The 22,181-nt window shown below is 39.1% G+C and overlaps 1 protein-coding gene across 17 annotated transcripts; it reads right to left on the bottom strand.

Moving 5' to 3' along the window:
* Positions 1-896: 896 nt before the first annotated feature.
* ZNF780B (zinc finger protein 780B) lies at positions 897-18,766 on the bottom strand. 17 transcript variants are annotated; one of them, XM_021931101.2, is made up of 7 exons: positions 18,136-18,766; positions 17,466-17,534; positions 16,665-16,802; positions 12,059-12,112; positions 10,425-10,551; positions 8,832-8,930; positions 897-5,428 (listed from the first exon to the last, which is right to left on the bottom strand). In XM_021931101.2, exons 4-7 carry the CDS (start codon positions 12,065-12,067, stop codon positions 3,165-3,167), a joined length of 2,499 nt encoding a protein of 832 aa, XP_021786793.2. In that variant the 5' UTR covers positions 12,068-12,112; positions 16,665-16,802; positions 17,466-17,534; positions 18,136-18,766; the 3' UTR covers positions 897-3,164. The 17 variants fall into 17 exon arrangements, with proteins under 17 accessions (XP_021786793.2, XP_021786794.2, XP_009192750.2 ...); XM_021931102.2 differs by having other exon boundaries at positions 18,224-18,766; XM_009194486.4 differs by lacking the exons at positions 16,665-16,802; positions 17,466-17,534 and adding an exon at positions 17,337-17,417.
* Positions 18,767-22,181: the final 3,415 nt, after the last annotated feature.

Below are 22,181 nucleotides of genomic sequence, written 5' to 3'. Positions count from 1 at the left end.
AAAGAAAAAAGTTCAAGAGAATGAATAGAAAAAAGAAACTGGAAATAAAAAATAGGAACATAAGATTTGAAAGCCAAGTTTTATATAATCTTGTTTTATAAGTTGTATATCATTGCAATATCAATACCTGAAAAACACTTGGAAAATTACAACTTATGACTATAGATGCAATTAAGTGGTTAAAGATAGAATTAAGTAGTCTATCAAAAGAATAATCATCTGACCAGGGTATACTCATAGAAAGAAGAAAGCTATCAATATAAATTATCACTTTATAGATTTTTTAACACAATGGAATAAAATCACAAAGGATTATTCTTAATCTTAAAAAAAATTAATGTAATTCATGATGCCACAATGGTATCATGTTTTGTTTTGGGTGTTTTCTGAGATGAAGTCTCACTCTGTCGCCCAGGCTAGAGTGCAGTGGTGCAATCTCAGCTCACTGCAACCTTCACCTTCTGAGTTTGGGTGATTCTCCTGCCTCAGCCTCCCAAGTAGCTGGGATTACATGCATGTGCCACTACGTCCAGGTAATTTTTTAATTTTTAGGAGAGAAGGAGTTTTGCCATATCGGCCAGGTTAGTCTCGAACTCCTGACCTCAGGTGATCTGCCCACCTTGGCCTCCCAAAGTGCTGGGATTACAGGTGTGAGCCACTGCTCCCAGCCCAATGGTATCATGTTTTACAGCTTGATTTAAAGGGTTTTTTATTTTTCAAAGTTTATCAATAGCTCATGTACCAGCCATGGGATAGGTGCTGGTGATAAATGCTGAACAAAAAAAAAGGTTCCAGACAATCTTGGCTCCCTGCATAATCCGAAGGGTGCCAGTTTTGTACTGAGTACAGTGTCAGCCATATCACACAAGTTGAATTATGTTGACACTTTAATGGCATTCATTTCTCAATAGTCTATTTCAAATTTCACTTTGTATTCAATCCAGGGCTTAAATACACATGACTATAAATTTTCAGAGATGACAATATCTCTCCATAGATTACTTACCCACTACAAACCAAATCTTTACAATGGACTTATGGCAGTTACCAGCTTACCCAAATGATCATCCCTAGTTTCACTAATGCAAGGACCTGTAAGTAAATGTTTTCTGACAGTACAATATGACATACAAATAACCTACAAAGTATTCTTCCCCAAAATGTTTAATCTAGACCTAAGAAAGCCTCTGGACTTACATTCCCTTGTACAGAAAATACAACCAAGAACAAGGTTAAATGACACTATAAAGAAAGAAATCAAAACACGTAGCCGACAACATTTCTGACCTACTCAAATCAATGTATTTTGTTTTAAATGAGGAGAAATGTTCTAGACCAGTGGCTCTCTAACTCTGGTTGGTATCACAGTCACAAAACCTGGAGAAATAATAAAAAACAGAGGCCCAGGCTTATAAGCTAGGGCTACACTTCTCTAGGTTTACTAAGTTCCACAGGTGATTCTGATACCCACCATAATTTGAGAGCATACCTTCATGGGGTTTCCACGCTACAATACACTAAAGAGAGATAACCAAATGCAATGCAGAATCTGCAATGGATTCTCCTTAGAAAATGAATAGCTGTAAAAGATGGTTTGCCAGTCAATGAAGAAATCTGAAGATGGAATGATATTATAGAATTATGAATATTTTCCTTAAGGGTAATTATGGTACTATGGTTATATGATATTGTCTTTATGTTTGGGTAACACACATGCTGATGTAACAAGTGGTAAAGTGTCATGATGTCTAAAACTTATTCTCAATGGTCTAAAACTTATTCTCAATGGTACAACAAATATACAAAAAATAAATGTGGCAAATTGTTAACAATTTTGAATCTAGGTGGGGGGATATGGGTGTATATTTTACTATTCTTTCCAAACCCGCAACAATTATCAACTAGGTTCACCATATTTTATGGGCAGGATTTGTGGTATCCCCAATTACACTAGTAACATCAAAAAACACTGGTCACAGATCACCATAACACATATAACAATAAAAAAGTTTGAAATATTATGAAAACTACCAAAGTGTGACACAAAGACATGAAATGTGCACATGCTGTTTGGAAAATGGTGCTGATAGACTTATTCACTGCAAGGTTGCTGCAGACCTTCAATGTACATAAAATCCAGTAACTGCAATGCACAATTAAGCAAGTATGCCTGTATCCAGTAAAATATTTCATGGGCAGTAAACTGTGAACATGGCAGCTACTCTACCTTCCCCACATCAATAACTTTCTCACCAAAATTACCTTCTTTGAACTCTTAAGTCATTTAGTGTGGCTATAAAACATCCCACATTCCTTACACTCAAAGGAGTTCTCAGCAGTATGAATACTCTGATGTTGAGCAAATCCCAGGCCACAGTGAAAGTTCATCACACATTCTTTTATGTTCACAGGATTTCTCATCAATATGAATTCTCTGGTGTTGGGCAAATTTTTCATACACAGTGAAGGCTTATCTACACTCCTTATATTCATAAAACTTCTATTATGAATTTTTTGATGTTGAGTAAGCAGATCATTCACAGTAAGGGTTTGCTCACATTCTTTACATTCATAGGGTTTCATGCCAGTATGAATTCTGTGATGTGCAGAAAGGACTGAACTAAGTCTAAAGGTCTTCCCACATCCTTTACATTTACAGGGTCGCTCACCAGTATGAATTTTAACATGTTGAACAAGGCTTGAGCTACAAGTAAAGGTCTTTCCACATTCTTTACATTCATATGGTTCATACTAGTATGAATTCTTTGATGTGCAGTAAAGACTAAGCTAAATCCAAAAGTTTTCCACATTCTTTACACTCACAGGGTTTCTCAGCAGTATGGATTCTCAGATGTACAGTAAGTTCATAATTACTGCTAAAGGCCTTTTCACATTCATTACATTCATAGAGTTTCTCATCAGTATGAATTTTAATATGTTTCATAGGTTTGAACTATGACTAAAGGCTTTCCCACATTCTTCACATTGATATGGTTTCTTACCAGTATGAATTCTCTGATGTACTCTAAGGTTTCTACCACTGGTAATGCATTTTCCACATCCTTGACATTCATAAGGGTTCTCACAAATATGAAATCTATGATGTCCACGAAATTGGTAATTATATTGAAAGGCCTTCCCACATTCCTTACATTCAAAGGTTTTCACCGAAGTATGAATTTTCTGATGTTCAATAAGTTGCTACTGATGTCTGAAGGCTGTCCCACATTTCTTACATTCAAAGGGTTTCTCACCTGTACAAGTTTTTGATGCAGAGAAAGTTGTAGGTGAAGTCTAAAAGCCTTCCCACACTCCTTACATTCATAGGGTTTCTCACCGTTATAAATACTCCGAGGTTGAACAAGGTTTGAGCCATGATTAAAGGCCTTCCCACACTCCTTACATTTAAATGGCTTCTCACCAGTATGAATGATCTGATGTCCAGCAAGCTGTGTCAGAAGACTAAAGGCCTTTCCACATTCTTTACATTCAAAGGGTTTTTCACCAGTATGAATTTGGTAATGTTCAATAAGCTGGTAATGATATCTAAAGGTCTTTCTACACTCCTTACATACAAAGGGTTTCTCACTGGAATGAATTTTCTGATGCTGAATAAGGTTTGAACCACGATTAAAGACTTTCCCACACTCCTTACATTCATATGGTTTTACACCAGCATGAATACTCTGATGTTGAACAAGGTTCGAGACACGATTAAAGGACTTCCCACATTCTTTACATTCAAATGGCTTCTCACCTGTGTGAATGTTCTTATGGCGATTAAGCTGGGTGTGAAGACTGAAGGCCTTGCCACATTCCTTACATTCAAAGGGCTTCTCACCAGTATGAAATTTCTGATGTCGAATAAGGTGCATATGAAGTCGAAAGGCTTTCCCACATTCCTTACATTCAAAGGGTTTCTTTCCAGTATGAATACTTCGATGTTGATTAAGATTTGAACCACGACGGAAGAATTTCCCACATTCCTTACATTCAAAGGGTTTCTCACCTGTATGAGTTTTCTCATGCTGAGAAAGTTGTAGGTGAAGCCTAAAAGTCTTCCCACACTCCTTACATTCATAGGGCTTCTCACCAGTATGAATACTCTGATGTTGAACAAGATTCGAGCCACGATTGAAGGCCTTCCCACAGTCTTTACATTCAAATGGTTTCTCACCACTATGAATGTTCTTATGTCGAGCAAGCTGTGTCAGAAGACTAAAGGCCTTCCCACATTCTTTACATTCAAAGGGCTTCCCACCAGTATGAATTTGGCAATGTTGAATAAGTTGGTAATGATATCTAAAGGCCATCTCACATTCCCTACATACAAAGGGTTTCTCATTGGAATGAATTTTTTGATGCTGAATAAGATTTGCACCACGATTAAAGCCTTTCCCACACTCCTTACATTGATATGGTTTTACACCAGCATGAATACTCTGATGTTGAATAAGGTTTGAACTACGATTAAAGGACTTCCCACATTCTTTACATTCAAATGGTTTTTCACCTGTGTGAATGTTCTTATGGCGATTAAGCTGATTGAGAAGACTAAAAGCCTTCCCGCATTCCCTACATTCAAAGGGCTTCTCACCAATATGAATCTTCTGATGTCGAACAAGCTTTGTCAGAAGAGTAAAGGCCTTTCTGCATTCTTTACATTCAAAGGGTTTCTCGCCAGTATGAATTCGGCAATGTTCAATAAGTTGGTAATGATATCGAAAGGTCATCCCACATTCCCTACATACAAAGGGTTTCTCATTGGAATGAATTTTTTGATGCTGAATAAGATTTGAACCACGATTAAAGGCTTTCCCACACTCCTTACATTGATGTGGTTTTACACCAGCATGAATACTTTGATGCTGAGTAAGGTTTGAGCTACGATTAAAGGACTTCCCACATTCCTTACATTCAAACAGTTTCTCACCTGTGTGAATGTTCTTATGGCGATTAAGCTGGGTGAAAAGGCTAAAGGCTTTTCCACATTCCTTACATTCGAAAGGTTTCTCACCAGTATGAAATTTCTGATGTTGAGTAAGTTGTATGTGAAGTTGAAAGGCTTTCCCACATTCTTTGCATTTATAGGTTTTCTCTCCAGTATGAATACTCTGATGCTGAATAAGATTTGAACCACGACTAAAGTGTTTCCCACATTCCTTACATTCATAGGGTTTATGTGTATTATAAATAAGAGAAGCATAAGTAGGCATTTCTTCATAGCTGATGATCTTCTGATTGATATATCCTTCTTGATGTCCCTGTAGTCCCTCAAATCTACTTCTATATTCTGAGTCATTTCTAAAATAAAAGGCCTCAAGGCCAAGTGTTTTACTTATTTGCTTTATAACATGTTTGGGTAAATTTATTTCAAAAATATCATTTTCTGGAGATATTTTTTCAAGTCCATGTTTTGACTCCAAATCTGAAAGAAATGAAGAAGGCAAACATATTTTATTTTCCTATAACACACATGCATACAAAATCCATTAAACAAATGGCCAAAGTATAAAATATAATACTTTCAGGGAAGGGATCTGAAAAAGAAAAAGGGTGCCAATAATGAAGAAAGTTTATGTAAGATGGTGGTATACATAAGGGAACAGGTTAACTTTGTCAAATTTAAGTGTGAATCAAAACCATTTGGTGAACTTAATAAAGATATTGATATTCAAGCAACTCAGATGTACAGAATCAGAATTTTTAGTGAAAAAAACTGTTTTTTGTTTGTTTGTTTTTTGGGATGAAGTTTCACTCTTATCTCCCAGGCTGCAGTGCAATGGCACAATCTTGGCTCGCTGCAACCTCCACCTCCTGGGTTCAAGTGATTCTCTTGCCTCAGCCTCCAGAGTAGCTGGGATTATAAGTGTGCTACCACGCCTGGCTAATTTTTGTATTTTTAGTAGAGATGGGGTTTCACAATGTTGGCCAGGCTGGTCTGGAACGCCTAACATCAGGTGGGTGGCCTCCCAAAGTGCTGGGATTATAGGTGTGAGCCATTGAGCCCAGCCTGTATTATTATTATTATTATTTTTAAGAGACAGGGTCTCTGTCTGTTGCACAGGCTATAGTGCAATGGCATGATCATAGCTCACTGCTATGGGACTATACTAAACTAAAAAGCTTCTGCACAGCAAAGGAAACTATATACAGAGTGAATAGACAAATGAGAGAAATCATCTCCAAGCTATTTCTCTGACAAAGGACTAATATATAGAATATACAAGAAAATGAAATAACAGGCCGGGCGCGGTGGCTCACGCCTGTAATCCCAGCACTTTGGGAGGCCGAGGCGGGCGGATCACAAGGTCAGGAGATCGAGACCACAGTGAAACCCCGTCTCTACTAAAAATACAAAAAAAATTAGCCGGGCGCGGTGGTGGGCGCCTGTAGTCCCAGCTACTCAGGAGGCTGAGGCAGGAGAATGGCGTGAACCCGGGAGGCGGAGCTTGCAGTGAGCCGAGATCGCGCCACTGCACTCCAGCCTGGGCGACAGCGCGAGACTCCGTCTCAAAAAAAAAAAAAAAAAAAAAAAAAAAAGAAAATGAAATAACAGCAAAAAAAAAACTCCAATTAAAAAAGTGGGCAAATTATATGAATAGACATTACTCAAAAGAAGACATACAAACAGCCAAGAGAATATGATAAAATGCTTAACACCACTATTCATCAGGGAGAAATGCAAATCAAAACCACAATGAAATATCATCTTACCCCAGTCAGAATGGCTACAATTTAAAAGACAAAAAATAACATACCTGAGAGGATGAGGGAAAAAGGGAACTCTTATATACTGTTGGTGGGATATAAATTAGTACAATCACTATGGAAAACAGCATGCAGATCTCTCAAAAAACTAAAAATAGAACTACCATATGATCCAACAATCCCACTACTGGGTATTGATCCATAGGAAGAGAAATCAGTATATCAAAATGATACCTGCACTTGTATGATTGTAGCATTATTCACAATACCAAAGGTATGGAATCAACCTAAGTGTCGCCCAACAGACAAACAGATAAAGAAAATGTGATATATACACAATGGAATACTATTCAGACTTTTAAAAAATGAAATCATGTCATTTGCAGCAACATGGAGGGAATCGGAGGTCAGAAAGACAATATCAGACCAGGTGCAGTGGCTCACGCCTGTAATCCCAGCAATTTGGGAGGCCGAGATGGGTGGATCACCTGAGGTCAGGAGTTTGAGACCAGCCTGGCCAACGTGGTGAAACCCTGTCTCTATTAAAAATACAAAAATTAGCCAGGCATGCTGGCAGGTGCCTGTAATCCCAGTTACTCAGGAGGCTGAGGCAGGAGAATTGCTTGAACCCGGGAGGCAGAGGTTGCAGTGGGCCAAGATTGCACCACTGCATTCCAGCCTGGGTGACAAGAGCGAGGCTCTGTCTCAAAAAAAAAAAAGAAAGAAAGACAAATATCATATGTTCTCATTCATATCTGGAGGCTGAAAAAAGATCTCACAGAGGTAGAGAACAGAATGATAGAAACCAGAGGTTGGGAAGGGTGTGTGGTGAGGGGTGGGGGATGAAGAGGAGTTGGTTAATGTTACAAACATATAGGTAAATAGAAGGAATGACTTCTAATGTTCATTAGCAGAGTAGAGTGACTCTAATTAACAATAATGTATTGTATATTTCAAAATAGCTAGAAGAAGACTTGAAATGTTCCTATCACAAAAAAATGATAAACACTCCTCTGGTGGATTTGATGGATACCTCAAAAACCCTGACACTTGCTCATGACACATTCTATACATATAACAAAACATAATGTGTATCCCATAAATATGTACAAATATTGGGTATCAATTAAAAATGAATAAATAACTCTTGAAGAACTTCCCACAATCCTCACAATGATAGTCAAAAACCCTGTATGATACGACTCCGGCCTAACTCTCAGACCTCTCTTCCTGCTGTTCCATCACTTACTCCACCTTCGTGTTACCTGCTCAGTCTGACTAGAATACTCTCACCTGGACACACAACTTGAACCCTTACTGCCCATCTCTATGCAAGCATGCCCACTTCAACACAGGCACCCTGAGCACCCAAGTTCTGCCATTTCACTCCATCACTCCTATTTCCTTGTCCTAATAGTACAATTCTCTGGCATTCCTTATATATTCATTTGCTTACTTGTTTGAGGCATGTCTCACAAACTGCTGGTAAAGTCCATGACAGCAGTGACTTTCTGTCTTGTTCATTACCTGTACATTACAGTACTGACAGAGCTAAGCACATGCCTTCTAGGAATGTACACTCAATACATAATTACTGAATATGAACACATTTCTTAGTGAAAACACATATAGAAATCTAAATGCAATAGCAGAGTTGGAAAGTAGCTGGATCCAAAATACGTGTTAAAAGTTTACACTGGGGACCAGGAGCATTGGCTCATGCCTGTAATATCAGCTACTTGGGAGGTTGAGGCAGGAAGACTACTTGAGGCCTAGAGTTCAAGATCAGCCGGGGCAACATAGCAAGATGCTGTCTCTTAAAAAATAATTTTAAAAACTGTTTAAAGTTTACGCTGGGAAAGAAAGAGGAAACTCACTCCATTAAAAGAGGAAGAAAACACCAGAAATTAGGTGATTAGTAAATGATGAAGTTCCTTGGGGATAGCTCCTATAGTGATCTTATTTCCTTGCCAGGTCTTGGGCATTTTTATCCAACGGGGGGACCTTGGGTCATTGAAGAAAGTTTTCCAAACCACATCTCAGGGATGTGACTCCTCTCTGAGCACATGGGCTGTCCAGGACAATGATGGCTTCCCCCTGCCTGCTTCGCTCTCACTTACCTGGATACCATCTGCTTGTTTCTTTCCTTACAACAATCCAGGGCTCTTTCTCTTGCTCTAGTAACGTAATCACATCTGGCTTAGAAATGGAACTTCCTGCTTAAAAGAAATAACACGTGTAGAATTTTTTTTAATATAAAAATTTTTTTTAAACTCTGAGACCTAGTTAAATTTATAATAAATTACAAGCCTACACAATATTGAGAAGAGACTCCAGATAAGAGAGGATTGAGTAAGGGATCGACTATGTTTAAAAAAAAAAAGGGCCGGGCGTGGTGGCTCACACCTGTAATCCCAGCACTTTCGGAGGCCGGGGCGGGTGGATCACAAGGTCAGGAGATCGAGACCATCCTGGCTAACACCAAATGAAACCCTGTCTCTACTAAAAATACAAAAAATTAGCTGGGCGTGGTGGTGGGCGCCTGTGGTCCCAGCTACTTGGGAGGCTGAGGCAGAAGAATGGCGTGAACCCAGGAGGCGGAGCTTGCAGGGAGCCAAGATCGTGCCACTGCACTCCAGCCTGGGCAACAGAGCAAGACTCCATCTCAAAAAAAAAAAAAAAAAAAAAAGGACTTTCATTTAAACTAATAGAAACTTATCCTTCAAGAGGAGGTATAATTTAGTGGTTGACAGCAGGAACCTTCAAGCCAGATTACCTGATTGAAATCCTGTCTCTGCCATCCACTAGTACTGTGACATTAAGCAAGTCACTTGAACTCTCTGTCCTTCAGTTTTCCCAACTCTAAAACAGGAATGATAACAATACCTGTTTTATAGGATTGATACTAATATTAAATAAGATAATATATGTAAAATACTTCTAACATTCACTGATATGTAGTAGCACAAAGTTAACAATTATTATGTTTATTGTCATTATTTATTTTGCATCCTTAGACACTTACAGCTCATTTTAAGAATTTTCACCCCACAGAAAAGCATACATTTCATGGCCTGAAACTTTCAACTACAAAACAAGTAACAGAATGTTTGTTGACGGAAATGGAATACATTGACTTTAGTGCTAAATGAATTCTGTCAACCCAATATGTAAATCGTTGAGGCTTTTGTTTTGTTTTGTTTTTTGAGACAGTGTCTTGCTCTGTTGCCCAGGCTAAAGTACAGTGGCATGACCACGGCTCTCTGCAGCCTTGACCTCCCAGGCTCAAGCAATCATAGAGGCTCTTTTGATAGAAAAACTCAACACACTCTTCTCCTTATAGGTGGGCCAGAAAAACAAAAACAAACAAGAAAATCTACAGTAATTCTGAGGTCAAACATAATATGAAACCCCGGTTCTTGAACAGTATCATTCAACGAATATACAAGATTTCAAATTCAGCCCCATGGTCATGAAGCGAGAGAGGGGATTACAGAGACGACCAGCATCATGGAGGAGGCCACTGTGGAGTAGGCAAGATGCAGGGGCTCCAGGGAGGTGCCTATTTTCAACCCAACAAATCTCAATCCATTCCTTTGGGAATAAGAAGAAGGAATCCAACTACCTCTTAAAACACAGCCCTAAAATTCATGGTGAAGAAAGCTGATATTCCAGAGAACAGATGCTAAATTAACTGAGGCAGATGACCTTACCCAGTGAGATCAGGTGGCTGTAGTTCTCCAACATCACATCCCTGTACAAGGTCCTCTGATCAGGCTGCAGGCACTCCCACTCCTCCTGAGAGAAGTCAATGGCCACATCCCTGAATGTCACTGATCCCTGAAACCACAAACACATGTATTATGGTGAAATTGAAGAAAATTGTTTCAAGACGAAAGGAGAGGAAGTGAAGGATTAAACTGCAATAAAGGAGCAATATGGAAAATTGCGGAGTGCCTACACATTCTTCAAGAATCCTGCTGCTGGCCTGGCATGGTGGCTCAGGCCTGCTATACCAGCACTTTGGGAGACCAAGATGGAAGGACCGCTTGAGCCCAGGAGTTTGCAAACAGCCTGGGCAACATAACAAGATGCACTCCCCGCAAAAAAAAAAAAAAGAAAAAAAGAAAGAAAGAAAGAACTGTCGTGGTGGCATGTGCGTGTAGTCCCAGCTACCTGGGAGGCTGAAGTGGAAGTATCGCTTGAGCCTGGGAGTTCAATGCTGCAGTGAAGTGTGATGGCACTACTGCACTCCAGCCTGAGCTACTGAGTGAGACCCTGTCTCAAAAAAAAGGTAGTTGCATACAACTGAGGAATGCCCTTAATCCTCAAGCTCATTGTGGTATCCGATGATAGCAAAAGGATTTTTTCTTGTCAATGACAACTGATTTTTATAAGCTGCATAAAATTCAAAATAACTAACATATTAGATTTAGTCATTTTTTTCTATTTATACATTTAAGATGGTCAGAGTCTCTAAGCTTTTCCCCAATTCAGAGAATCTGTAATCACCTACCACTCATGCTCTGAATAATCTCCGTTACTGCCCACTGTCCTCACTGATCACTTTCTTAAAAGCCTCATAAAGCAGAACACCTTGTCACACTTGCAGACTGAGGCCACTCGCTACGGAATTCGACCTTAGCTACCTGGAAAGCTCCAGTCTGTGGAGAAGTTTCAAGGTGTTCCCAAGTGTGGTCAAATGCAACAATCATCTGTAACTTATCAAATGCACAAGACCGTGTGTCCCTGTGGGGACCAACTCCTCCACTGTTCCAACATTCTTTCTGACCAAGGACTGAGCTCAGAGCACAGACTGAATAACCAGCTCAAAGAAAACATCAAAGCCAGTGGGAAAACAGAGGTATCAATAGGAAGAGCGCTGACCTTTATTTTTTGGTCACCAACCTTCACTGTAATGGGACAAACTGGGGTGTAAGATCGTGGATGCTGGCTGGGCGCAGTGGCTCACACCAGTAATCCCAGCACTTTGGGAGGCCGAGGCAGGGGGATCACGAGGTCAGGAGATCGAGACCATCCTGGCCAACATGGTGAAACCCCATCTCCACTAAAATGACAAAAAATTAGCCGGGAGTGGTGGCAGGGGCCTGTAGTCCCAGCTACTCAGGAGGCTGAGGCAGGAGAATCGCTTGAACCCAGGAGGCGGATGTTGCAGTGAGCCGAGATCACGCCACTGCACTCCAGCCTGGGTGAAAGAGCGAGACTCCGTCTCAAAAAAAAAAAAAAAAAGGTGTTGATCCTTAGGTAAGAAGCTTCAGGTGAAAAAATAAGTCACCTAACCTGAAAGTCACCGTATTTCAAGAAGAAGAGAGAACTACCAACTTACATGGACCATGTTTCTAGAATTACAAAATTGGTCAATCTTCCTCGGGCTTCTTCCCTGGAAAACAACAAGAAACAAAAGGCCATAAGTCAAGCTGTGTCCCAAAGCACTAGAGCAAATAACTATTTTATTCTCCATTCCTATTTCTCAACTACTCCTGTTAACACGCACACTTCCCCGCCTCCCCCATCACTCCCTTTTCCCCTACACACACTCTCTCACAAATAAACTGGCAGTGAACAGGTGGAGTGTGGATGAAACCAAGCTCTCGCCTACATCCCAGGGAACCTGCGGCAGAAGCATGATTGCCCAGCACAGGCATTTCAGCCTTGAAGTTGCTCAAAAGACACTCTAGCAGGAGGGCTTCCAGCCAGTCCTCCAGTCTGGGGATACCTATCTTGGCTTAGGACTGGGCCTCTGATCCTGCTGTAAGCAATCCTCCTCCCCTAGCCCCACCTTTCAGAGCTGAGAAGGGATTGCGTCTCCAATCCAGAACCTCTCTGTGAACTCAGGATTGGGTGCAGTGGGGCAAGGCATAAGAACTGGAAAGGATATAGACAGAATTGCATGGGCAGTGTTCAGCATTCTGAGCTCACCAAAAGCCAGCTGGTTAAGTACAGTTCAGAATAGCCATGTAATAGAATACGAAGTAATCATTAAATGTTCCAGACATACAATTAACAGAAAAATCAGGTTACAAAGCAGGATAGACAAAATGATTACAATTGTAAAATATATGTATAAATATTAAGCAAGAGACTAATAGACATCAATAGAAAAAAATTTAGACAGGCGTATGTATGCTAACAGTACTTATCTCTGTGTTGTAGCCCCAATTTTTTTCTTTTTGCTTAAGAGTACTTCATAATTGTGACTATGCCCAGGCATTAAGTTGGAATATATAATTATATTCTCTCACACACACACATATATATATACACACACATACACATGTGTATGTATCTGTATATGTACATATTTAAATGTACCTACACATTTTTTTTTCCTGTGAGGAAATTGTTCTCCAAATTAGATGAAAGATACCTTTTATTTAGACATCTTCCTTTCAACTTGGGGACAAAAAAAGGAAGCTCTTGTTTTTATGTAATAAGTTTGCATCCATTATTTCCCAATTCTTGACCAACACTAAGATGTCTATGTTTTTCTATGTATGTTAGCACAATTTCTAAAACAAAAAATTGTCTACAAGTCCCCAAGCAATGTCTTGTATGCATTAATGATGGTCATATTTCTACATCCGAATTCAAAAATAAAAATAAAACGGAGGTATCAGAGAGTGAGTACTTTTAATCATAAAAAACAAAAAACTGAGCCTGTCATGAGGATCAACAGAAAATATTAATGTGACTATAACAAATAACATCAGCTAGTTCTGACATCCTTTAGCTGTATCTCACCAATATAATTAGACATTTTCATTATCAAGACTCTTCTCTGAATGAACACAATGCAGATACGTGGCATCTGGAAACTACATGAGAAAATCTGTGGAATAGACATCATCATGCTTGGGTTCCCTTCTTCACCAAATAACTCATTAAAATACCACTTTGGATATAATTCCTACAGAATGCCTTACAAAAACCCTATCTTAGTATATGGGATTCATATACATGTAACATTTTCGTGAGCATTATTGTTCATAGCATGAATACTGCTTAATGGTATATCAAATATTTCTTTCCATAATTCTTTATAGACATCATTTTATTAGCTGCATAATACTCTATCACTTGAGTCTAGTATAATTTGCTTAGTGATTTCCATATTACAGGACACTTAGTTTATATGAGATCATTTACAGTGTCATTCCAGGTATCACAGTCTTTTGATTCTAGACTAAGGTTTTTCACCCTAGGCACTACTGACATATTGTGGTGTATGATCCTTTGTTGGGGCTGTGGGGAAGGTTATCCTGTGCACGGTACAATGTTCAGCAGCATCCCTGACCTCTGTCCACTAGATCTAAGTAGCACCTCCCCCACAGTGTGACAACCAAAAGTTCTTAAACATCATCCCTGCTGAGAATCAATGTTCCATCTAGATCAATGGATCCAAGCCTCATGGGTCACATACAGTTTTGATAGTCTTGATATGATATACTATTTCTCCCTCTAAAACCCACATTGATACATTTCCATAGTACTTCAATATATTATTTCAAGAGCTTTGTGGTCCCCAAGAGCGTAAGTGGAGTTACAGGAACTCAGGTTAAGAATTTCAGTCCTACATTCTTTACAGAAATAGAAAAAAAAAAATCCTAAAATTTGTATAGGACCACAAAAGACCCCAAATAGTAAAAGCAGTCTGGAGCAAAAAGAACAAAGTGGAGGCATCAAACTACCTGACTTCAATATATACTACAAAGCTACAGTAACCAAAACAGCCTGGTACTGACATAAAAACAGACACCTAGGCAAACGGAACAGAATAGAACGCCCCAGAATAAATTCATGTGTTTACAACCAACTGATTTTTGAGACAGGTACCGAGAACATACAATAAGGAAAAGACAGTCTCTTCAATATATACTGTTGTAAAAACTAGGTAGTCATACACAGAAGAATGAAATTAGACCCTTTTCTCAAACCATTATACAAAAATCAACTCTAAATGGATTAAAGATTTAAATGTAAGATCCCAAACTATGAAACAAATAGAAAAAAACATATGGGGAAAGCTCCATGACATTGACCTGAGCAATAATTTTTTTTTTTGGAAATGAGGTCAGAAGCACAGGCAACAAAAGCAAACATAGACAAATGAAATTACATCAAGCTAAAAAAGCCTCTGCACAGCAAAGTGAAGAGACTACCTACAGAATGAGAGAAAATATTTGCAATAATGTATCTGATAAGGGGTTAATATCCAAAATGTGTGAGGAACTCAACAGCAAGAAAACAACCCAATTAAAAAATGGGCAAAGGACCTGATAAACACATCTCAAAAGACGACATATAAATGGCCACAGTGTATGAAAAAATACTCAACATCACTAATCATCAGGGAAATGAAATTTAAACCTACAATAAGATATCACTTCATATGTATTGGGGTGGCTATTGAAAAGACCTAAGTTAACAAATGTTGGTGAGAATGTAGAGAAATGTGAACCATTGCACACTGTTGGTGAGAATGTAAAGTAACACAGACATTATGGAAAACAGTATGGAAGTTCTCCAAAAAAATTAGAACTAGAACTACCATATGATCCAGCAATCCACTACTGGGTATACATCCAAAGGAAATGAAATCTGTATGTCAAAGAGACATCTGCACACCCATTTTTATTGCAGCACTATTCACAATAGCCAAGATATGGAATCAATCTAAGTGTCTATCAATGAATGGATAAAGAAAATGTGGCATATATATACAATGGAAAACTAGCTATAAAAAAAGGGAAATGCTGTCATTCCCAACAACATGGATGAACCTGGCGAACATCATATTAAGTGAAGTAAGCCAGGCACAGAAAGACATATGATCTCACTCATCAGTGGAATCTAAAAAAATGTTTATATAGGCCAGGTGCGGTGGCTAACACCTGTAATCCAGCACTTTCAAAAGCAGAGGCGAAGGCCGAGACAGGCGGATCACTAAGGTCCGGAGTTCGAGACCACCCTGGCCAACGTGGCGAAACCCTGTCTCTACTAAAAATACAAAATAAACTGAGTGTGGTGGCGCACACCTGTAGTCCCAACTACTTGGAAGTCTGGGGCAGGAGAATCACTTGAACCCAGGAGGCAGAAGTTGCAGTGAACTGAGATTGCGCCACTGCACTCCAGCCTGGGCAACAGAGTGAGACACTCTCTCAAAAAAAAAAAAAAGAAAAAACTTGCTATCATAGAATTAGAGAAGAGAATGCTGTTTACAGGTTGGGGGTAATGTGGGTGAGGGAGGGAAGGAGGTGTTGGTTGGGGAAATGTTGGTCAAAGGATATAAAATTTCAGGAAGATAAGAGAAATAAGTTCAAGAAATCTATTACACAACAGCATATCTACAATTAATAACTATTCTGTAGTCTTGAAAAATTCTAAGAGAGTGGTTATTAAGTATTCTCACCACAAAAATGATAACTATGTGAGCTAATGCATTGTTAATTAGCTAGATTTAATCATTCCACAATGTACATATACTATAAAACATCATGTTGCACACGATAAATACATACAATTTTATCTGTCAATTTAAAAAGAATTTCTGTCCTAGATCATCTGAGCAACTCATTTTCTTACTATGCAAGCAGCAATCACAACGAATCACACATTCCCAATGCTCCTGTCCTATAGACAGTCAAGGGAAATGACCTAAAATGGCCACACGAAAACAAAAGTTAAACATTAAACATTTATTATTATATGCCTAGCACTGCTCTAAGAGGCTTTACAGTATTCATTCATTCTAATGTTCATTACAAGTCCGAGAAGACCAGAAACGGACAGAACAAACATTCCAACCCAGATACTCTGGATCCACTCCCCTATTCTTAACCACGATAGTGTACTGCCTCTCACAGTCCACACACGCAAATAGCCCAAAACTCAAGTGGAACTGCCAAACCTCAGAGAGATCTGGCAATAATTACAATAATAATCTCATGGACCCTCCCAAACAAATCCTGACTCTTGATACCAATTTCTGTGCAATCACTTTCCGACTCCTGAAAGCCTCACAGAGGAAATCACCCAACCATCTCCATTCTTCCCTGCTTTGAAAAGGAGACCTGTAAAGACAATCAGATACCCGGTGTGCGATTCCACAAACTAATCTTCTTACCAAAGCAGAGTCTAAAATAAAGCGTTAATATAAACCTCTGGAGGACTATTTTTATACCAGCTTAGAAGAGAGCGCACAGGAAGGTGTGAATGATTTGCCAAATGGTTCTGTGAATATTAAGTGTAAAAGTGGGGAGAGGGCGGGGCGGGGGCGACACGATGGGAGGGGGCAAGAATTAATTTGCATATTCTCCTGAAATTCACTAAAAATTTACAGGAACTTCTATTTTTTTTTTTTTTTTTTTGACGGAGTCTCGCTCTGTCGTCGCCCAGGTTGGAGTGCAGTGGCGCGATCTCGGCTTACTGCAAGCTCTGCCTGCCGGGTTCACGCCATTCTTCTGCCTCAACCTCCTCTGCCTCAACCTTTGAGCAGCTGAGACTACAGGCGCCCACCACCACGCCAGGCTAATTTTTTTTGTTGTTGTATTTTTAGTAGTGACGGGGTTTCACCGTGTTAGCCAGGATGGTCTCGATCTCCTGACCTCGTGATCCGCCCGTCTTGGCCTCTCAAAGTGCTAGAATTACAGGCGTGAGACACGGCGCCTGGCAGGAACTTCTATACTCTGAAATCAAAAACGCATGTCTTAAACAAATACAAAGCACAAACTCACCCTTGACTTAAGTGTGCAGCAATAACGCTCTCATCCTCCTCCCGGTCCTTCTTTTGGATAATGGTACGACTGGGAAAGGATACGGCAAGCGTGAGACTCTAGGCTTTTCTTGGAGCGCAGACTAAGTTTGAAAGCACCCTCCATGGCCACAACTGCCCTCACTTCGTACGAAATGAGAAGGAAATAAAAGGAGGAATCGGTCCGAATTCGAAGCTGGTTCCTGGAGACAGATATCTGAAGGGATGCTGGGTTCCCATGTAGCTGCCTTCCTGGGGGACTCTCAAGAGACACTTCCAGCTCTCAAATACCCACTCCGAGTCCAGATCTGCGCCTTCTTATGCAAAGCTTCATTCTCGGCTCAATATCTGACCTCCCTACTGGGGCAATTCCTCTGCTGCAGCCTCCGCAGCTTTGAAGGGGAAAGACGGAGGAAGCAGCAGGAGCCTAGTACCACTGCACAGTGACACTCACACAGCCCCAGCAAAATGCACTGCGTCCACAAGCCCTCCCGGTCCTGTGCACAGGGCCTCACGCACACACTCACACAGTCCCTTCCGTCACTCAAGATCACACAATCCCCCTCGTCTGATGCCCGCGCACACGCACGCCTAGGGATCTGGCAGATTCCGTCTGCGCCCCGGGTTCCTCTGAGCGACTCGCTCTCGCCCACCCGCACTGCCGGGTCGGTCAGGTTCGAGTCCCAGTCCACGAAGACCTCCCGCAGCCACCGATTTCTTCTTAGGACGTGAAGACCTTACCCAGCTAATCGTCAACCCCAGGAGGCCGGAAGTGGAACCGTTAATTCCGGTGCGGTGGCCTCTGGGAAATGCAGTCCTGAGCAGAAAGCGCCTCAGAAGCCTTGGGCTCTAGTCAGTTCAGGTTGATCCCAGCATACACTGGAGGCTCCTAAGAGAGCCGAGCCTAATGGATTTGTGGGAGTTCCAGACCGTGGGGTGCAGAGGTTGCGGCCCCGAGCGAGGATCCCCGTCTGAGAGAAGCGTTGCTCTTCTCGGTGAGTCAGTGTAAATTACCTTTTCTCTCCACGCAGAAGAATGCAAATAAGCAGAACTTTTAAAGAAGAATTTAAAGTAAAATTACGTCAAGATGCAGCTGCTTTGACCTCTTCGTCTCAGATCCCAGCATAGGCTTCCACTTTGTGCTGTTTGAAGGGACTTAGGATAAATTTGAAAAAGTTGAACTAAAGAAATGGTTGGAGAGGCCGGGCGCGGTGGCTCACGCCTGTAATCCCAGCACTTTGGGAGGCCGAGGGGGGCAGATCACGAGGTCAGGAGTTTGAGACCATCCTGGCCAACATGATGAAACCTCGTCTCTACTAAAAATACAAAAATTACCTGGGCGTGGTGGCGGGCGCCTGTAATCCCAGCTACTCGGGGGACTGAGGCAGGAGAACTGCTTGAACCCGAGAGGCGGAGGTTGCAGTGAGCTGAGATCACGCCACTGCACTCCAGCCTGGCGACATAGCGAGACTCCATCTCAAAAAAAAAAAAAAAAAAAAAAAATGTTGGTTTTACTAGAAGAGGAAGTGTGGTTTACATGAGAGATTTCAGAATCAAATATACTTGATTCTTAAAGACAATCTTCCTGTTATCTGGAGAGAAAAACGTGATTCAGGACGGCATGGTAATGGATAAAAAAGTACACAGAGAATTACTTGCCTTATCTTGAAGGATGAATAATTAACACATTTTCTTAAAATAGTCTAAACAAATGCCAAAGGGGGCTTGTTTTTTGCAGGAAGAGCTCGATTTCACTGTTGTAATCTAGCAAAATTTAACTTTCAAAATGATTTTTGTAGTTTCCTATGCTACATAAGGAGGAAACATGGAATAATAAAGAGCAAAATGTCTTTTCATTCCCGACTGTGACAGAAAACAAATAGCAAGATAACAAACTTAACTCTACCAATAATCACATTAAATGTAACTGGTTTAACACCTTAAGAAGGTTGTCGGGTTGGATGTTTTTTTAAAAGTCAGACCCAATTACGTGCTACCTACAGGTAATACTTTAAATATAAAAGCACTAATAGGTTAAGAATAAAATGATGGAAAAATATATACCATCCTAACACTAGTCAAAAGAAAGCTGGAGTGGCTATATTAAAAACAAAGTGACTTCAACAAAAAGACTGTATCAGGGATAAAGAAAGTTACATCATAATAATGATGAAGGATACAGTTCTCCAGTGGAAAGAACAAACCTAAATTATGCCCTTAATAATACAGCTTCTAAGTATGTGAGTAAAAACCTGTTAAATTAATAAAGTGACAGACAAATCCACAATTACAATCAGATATTTCAACATCTCTCTCGGTAATTGATAGAACTAACACAGGAAAGCAACAGGGTGTAGATTATCTAAACAACATATCAACCTGCTTGATCTCATTTACACTTCTGGAACGCTCTTCTCAAAGACAGTAAAATTCATCTTAGGTGGACAGGGGACACTTACCAGCATATACCATATTCTGGGCCATAAAACAAGTCTCGATAAATGAGTAAATGGACTCAAGTCATACAAAGCATGTTTTTGACAAAAATGGAATTAAATTAGAAATCAATAACAGCTCACTATATATTGTTCAAAGTAGTAAAAATTTGAAAATGTATGAATACTATGATAATTGAAATTATATAATGTTTGAAAGTTTCCTTTATGAATCATAATTTTCTGTTATATCCTAAAGGGTAAACAATAACATATTTGCATTAAAACAAAATAATGTTTTGTAGTAAGGAAAAAATTTTAAGCTATCTATACTGACTATACATTAAAGAGCAGAATAATTATTTTTGGTATATATTCCAATGCTTTAATCAGTTTTTTAGCCAGTATCACCGTATTTTTAAGGACATTTTTTCAATGCAGTCTATTATTTTTAAACTTTGATAAAATTGTATGCACTCTTCAACGTTGGACTTTATGGTTAATAAACTTGAAATTATAACTACCTTCAAAAGGCACTTCTCTGAACACCATATCTTTTAAATTGAGATATATACTCTGCATATACTAAGGTAATCAGAAGTCTTAGAATATATCCAATGAAATGGAAGATATCCTCATGAGTATTGTGAATATGGAATACTAGATTGCAAATATTTTAGCAGTTGTTGTATTTTGCCTTCACAGTACATCTCTATTTTTTTTTTTTTTTTTTTTTTGGCCACTTAGTCTAGGAAGGGTACATTTATTTAAAAATTATTCCTAAAGCCAAACAAATTGGCTCAATTTATGATACCTTTGAATGTTAAGCCAAATTTAGGTGTTACAGAAATATAAACCTTCTCAATAGAATTCCATTCTAGCACAAATTGTAAATGTATCCAGTTAAAAATGGGAGCACCATCAAAAGACTACTGCCATAGCTGAAGAAATTCCTATGCAAAATTGAAGAATTTCAAAATTAAATCCTGTATATAATATGTTATTTCATTACTTCATTCAGCTTCTTCCTTAATTTGTAGAACTAAATCCCATTGTCTTCATGTTGGCAAGTTCTGACAACTGAAACTCTGTTGAATTTCTATACTGAATAGTAGTGAGGATAGATGATATCACTGTTTTGTGCCAAATCACCAGAATCTTAAACAACCAAAAGGTCAAAGAACAAATAAAAAGAGAATTTAGAAAACATTTTAGATAAATACAAATAAAAACACATGTTACTAAAGTTTATGAGATGCTTACTACTCAGGGAAAAAATTATAGCTCTACATGCCTATATAAAAGAGGAAAGATGTCAAATCAATGACCTAACTCTGTACATTTAGGAATTAGAATATGAAAAATAGAAAAAAAAAAACCAAAGTCAGGAGACGAAAGGAAATAATAAAGATAACAGGGGGGTTAGATTAAATATAATAGAAAAATAATAGAGAAAATTTACAAAATTAAAAGTTGGTTCTTTGAAAAGATCAAAAAAGTGGCAAAACTATAGCAGGATGGCACAAGAAAAAAGAGAAAACACCAAAATTACTAAAGTCAGAGCTGAAAGTGGAGACATTACTAACCTTACAAAAATGAAAATGATCATAGAAAAAAATGATAAACAATTGTATGTCAACAAAATAACCTAAATGGAAAGGAAAAATTCCTAGAAACACACAAACTATCACTGACTGAAGAAAAAATAGAAAGTCTTAACAGGGAGTGATGTCAGCAAGATAGCAGAATGGAACTTTCCAGCACTTAGCTCTCACAGAAACATCAATTTAAACATCTATCTATGCATGAACAAACTTTCACAGGAGCTAAAGAATCCAAGTTGCTCACTCAGAGGGGATGGGAATGAAGCAGCTAGTAGGCAACTGTCTCTGAGATAGCACAAATGTTGGATTTAGCAAAGATCTGAAAGCAACTATTTTAATTATGTTCAAAGAACTAAAACAAGCCATATGTAAAGAATTTAAAGAAGAGTATGACAATAATGTCCTGCCAATCAGAGACTATCAATAGAGAGATGGAAATTATTACTGCAATGAAAGCACTAAGTAGAAATTCTAGAGTTGAAAAGTACAATAACTAAAATTAAAAATTCACTAGAACTCAATAGCAGATTTAGCCCGATAAAAGAATTCATAAACTTGAAAATAGGCCAATAAAATTATGCAGTCTGAAGAACAGAAAGAAAAAAAGAAGAAATAAAAATGAAGAAGGCCAGGCATGGTGGCTCACACCTGTAATCCCAG

Source organism: Papio anubis, chromosome 20 (genome assembly GCF_008728515.1).
Source record: "Papio anubis isolate 15944 chromosome 20, Panubis1.0, whole genome shotgun sequence".
NCBI classification, from domain to species: Eukaryota; Metazoa; Chordata; class Mammalia; order Primates; family Cercopithecidae; genus Papio; species Papio anubis.
The sequence above is the reverse complement of the archived record's forward strand: the minus strand, read 5'-3'. Positions and strand labels throughout refer to the sequence as shown.

Coding starts and splice junctions, on each gene's coding strand:
- ZNF780B (XM_021931101.2), bottom strand. Junction 8,931..10,424: donor CAGCCACCTGATCTCACTGG/GTAAGGTCATCT, acceptor ATTTCTTTTAAG/CAGGAAGTTCCATTTCTAAG. Junction 5,429..8,831: donor AACAAGCAGATGGTATCCAG/GTAAGTGAGAGC, acceptor CATTTCTTTCAG/ATTTGGAGTCAAAACATGGA.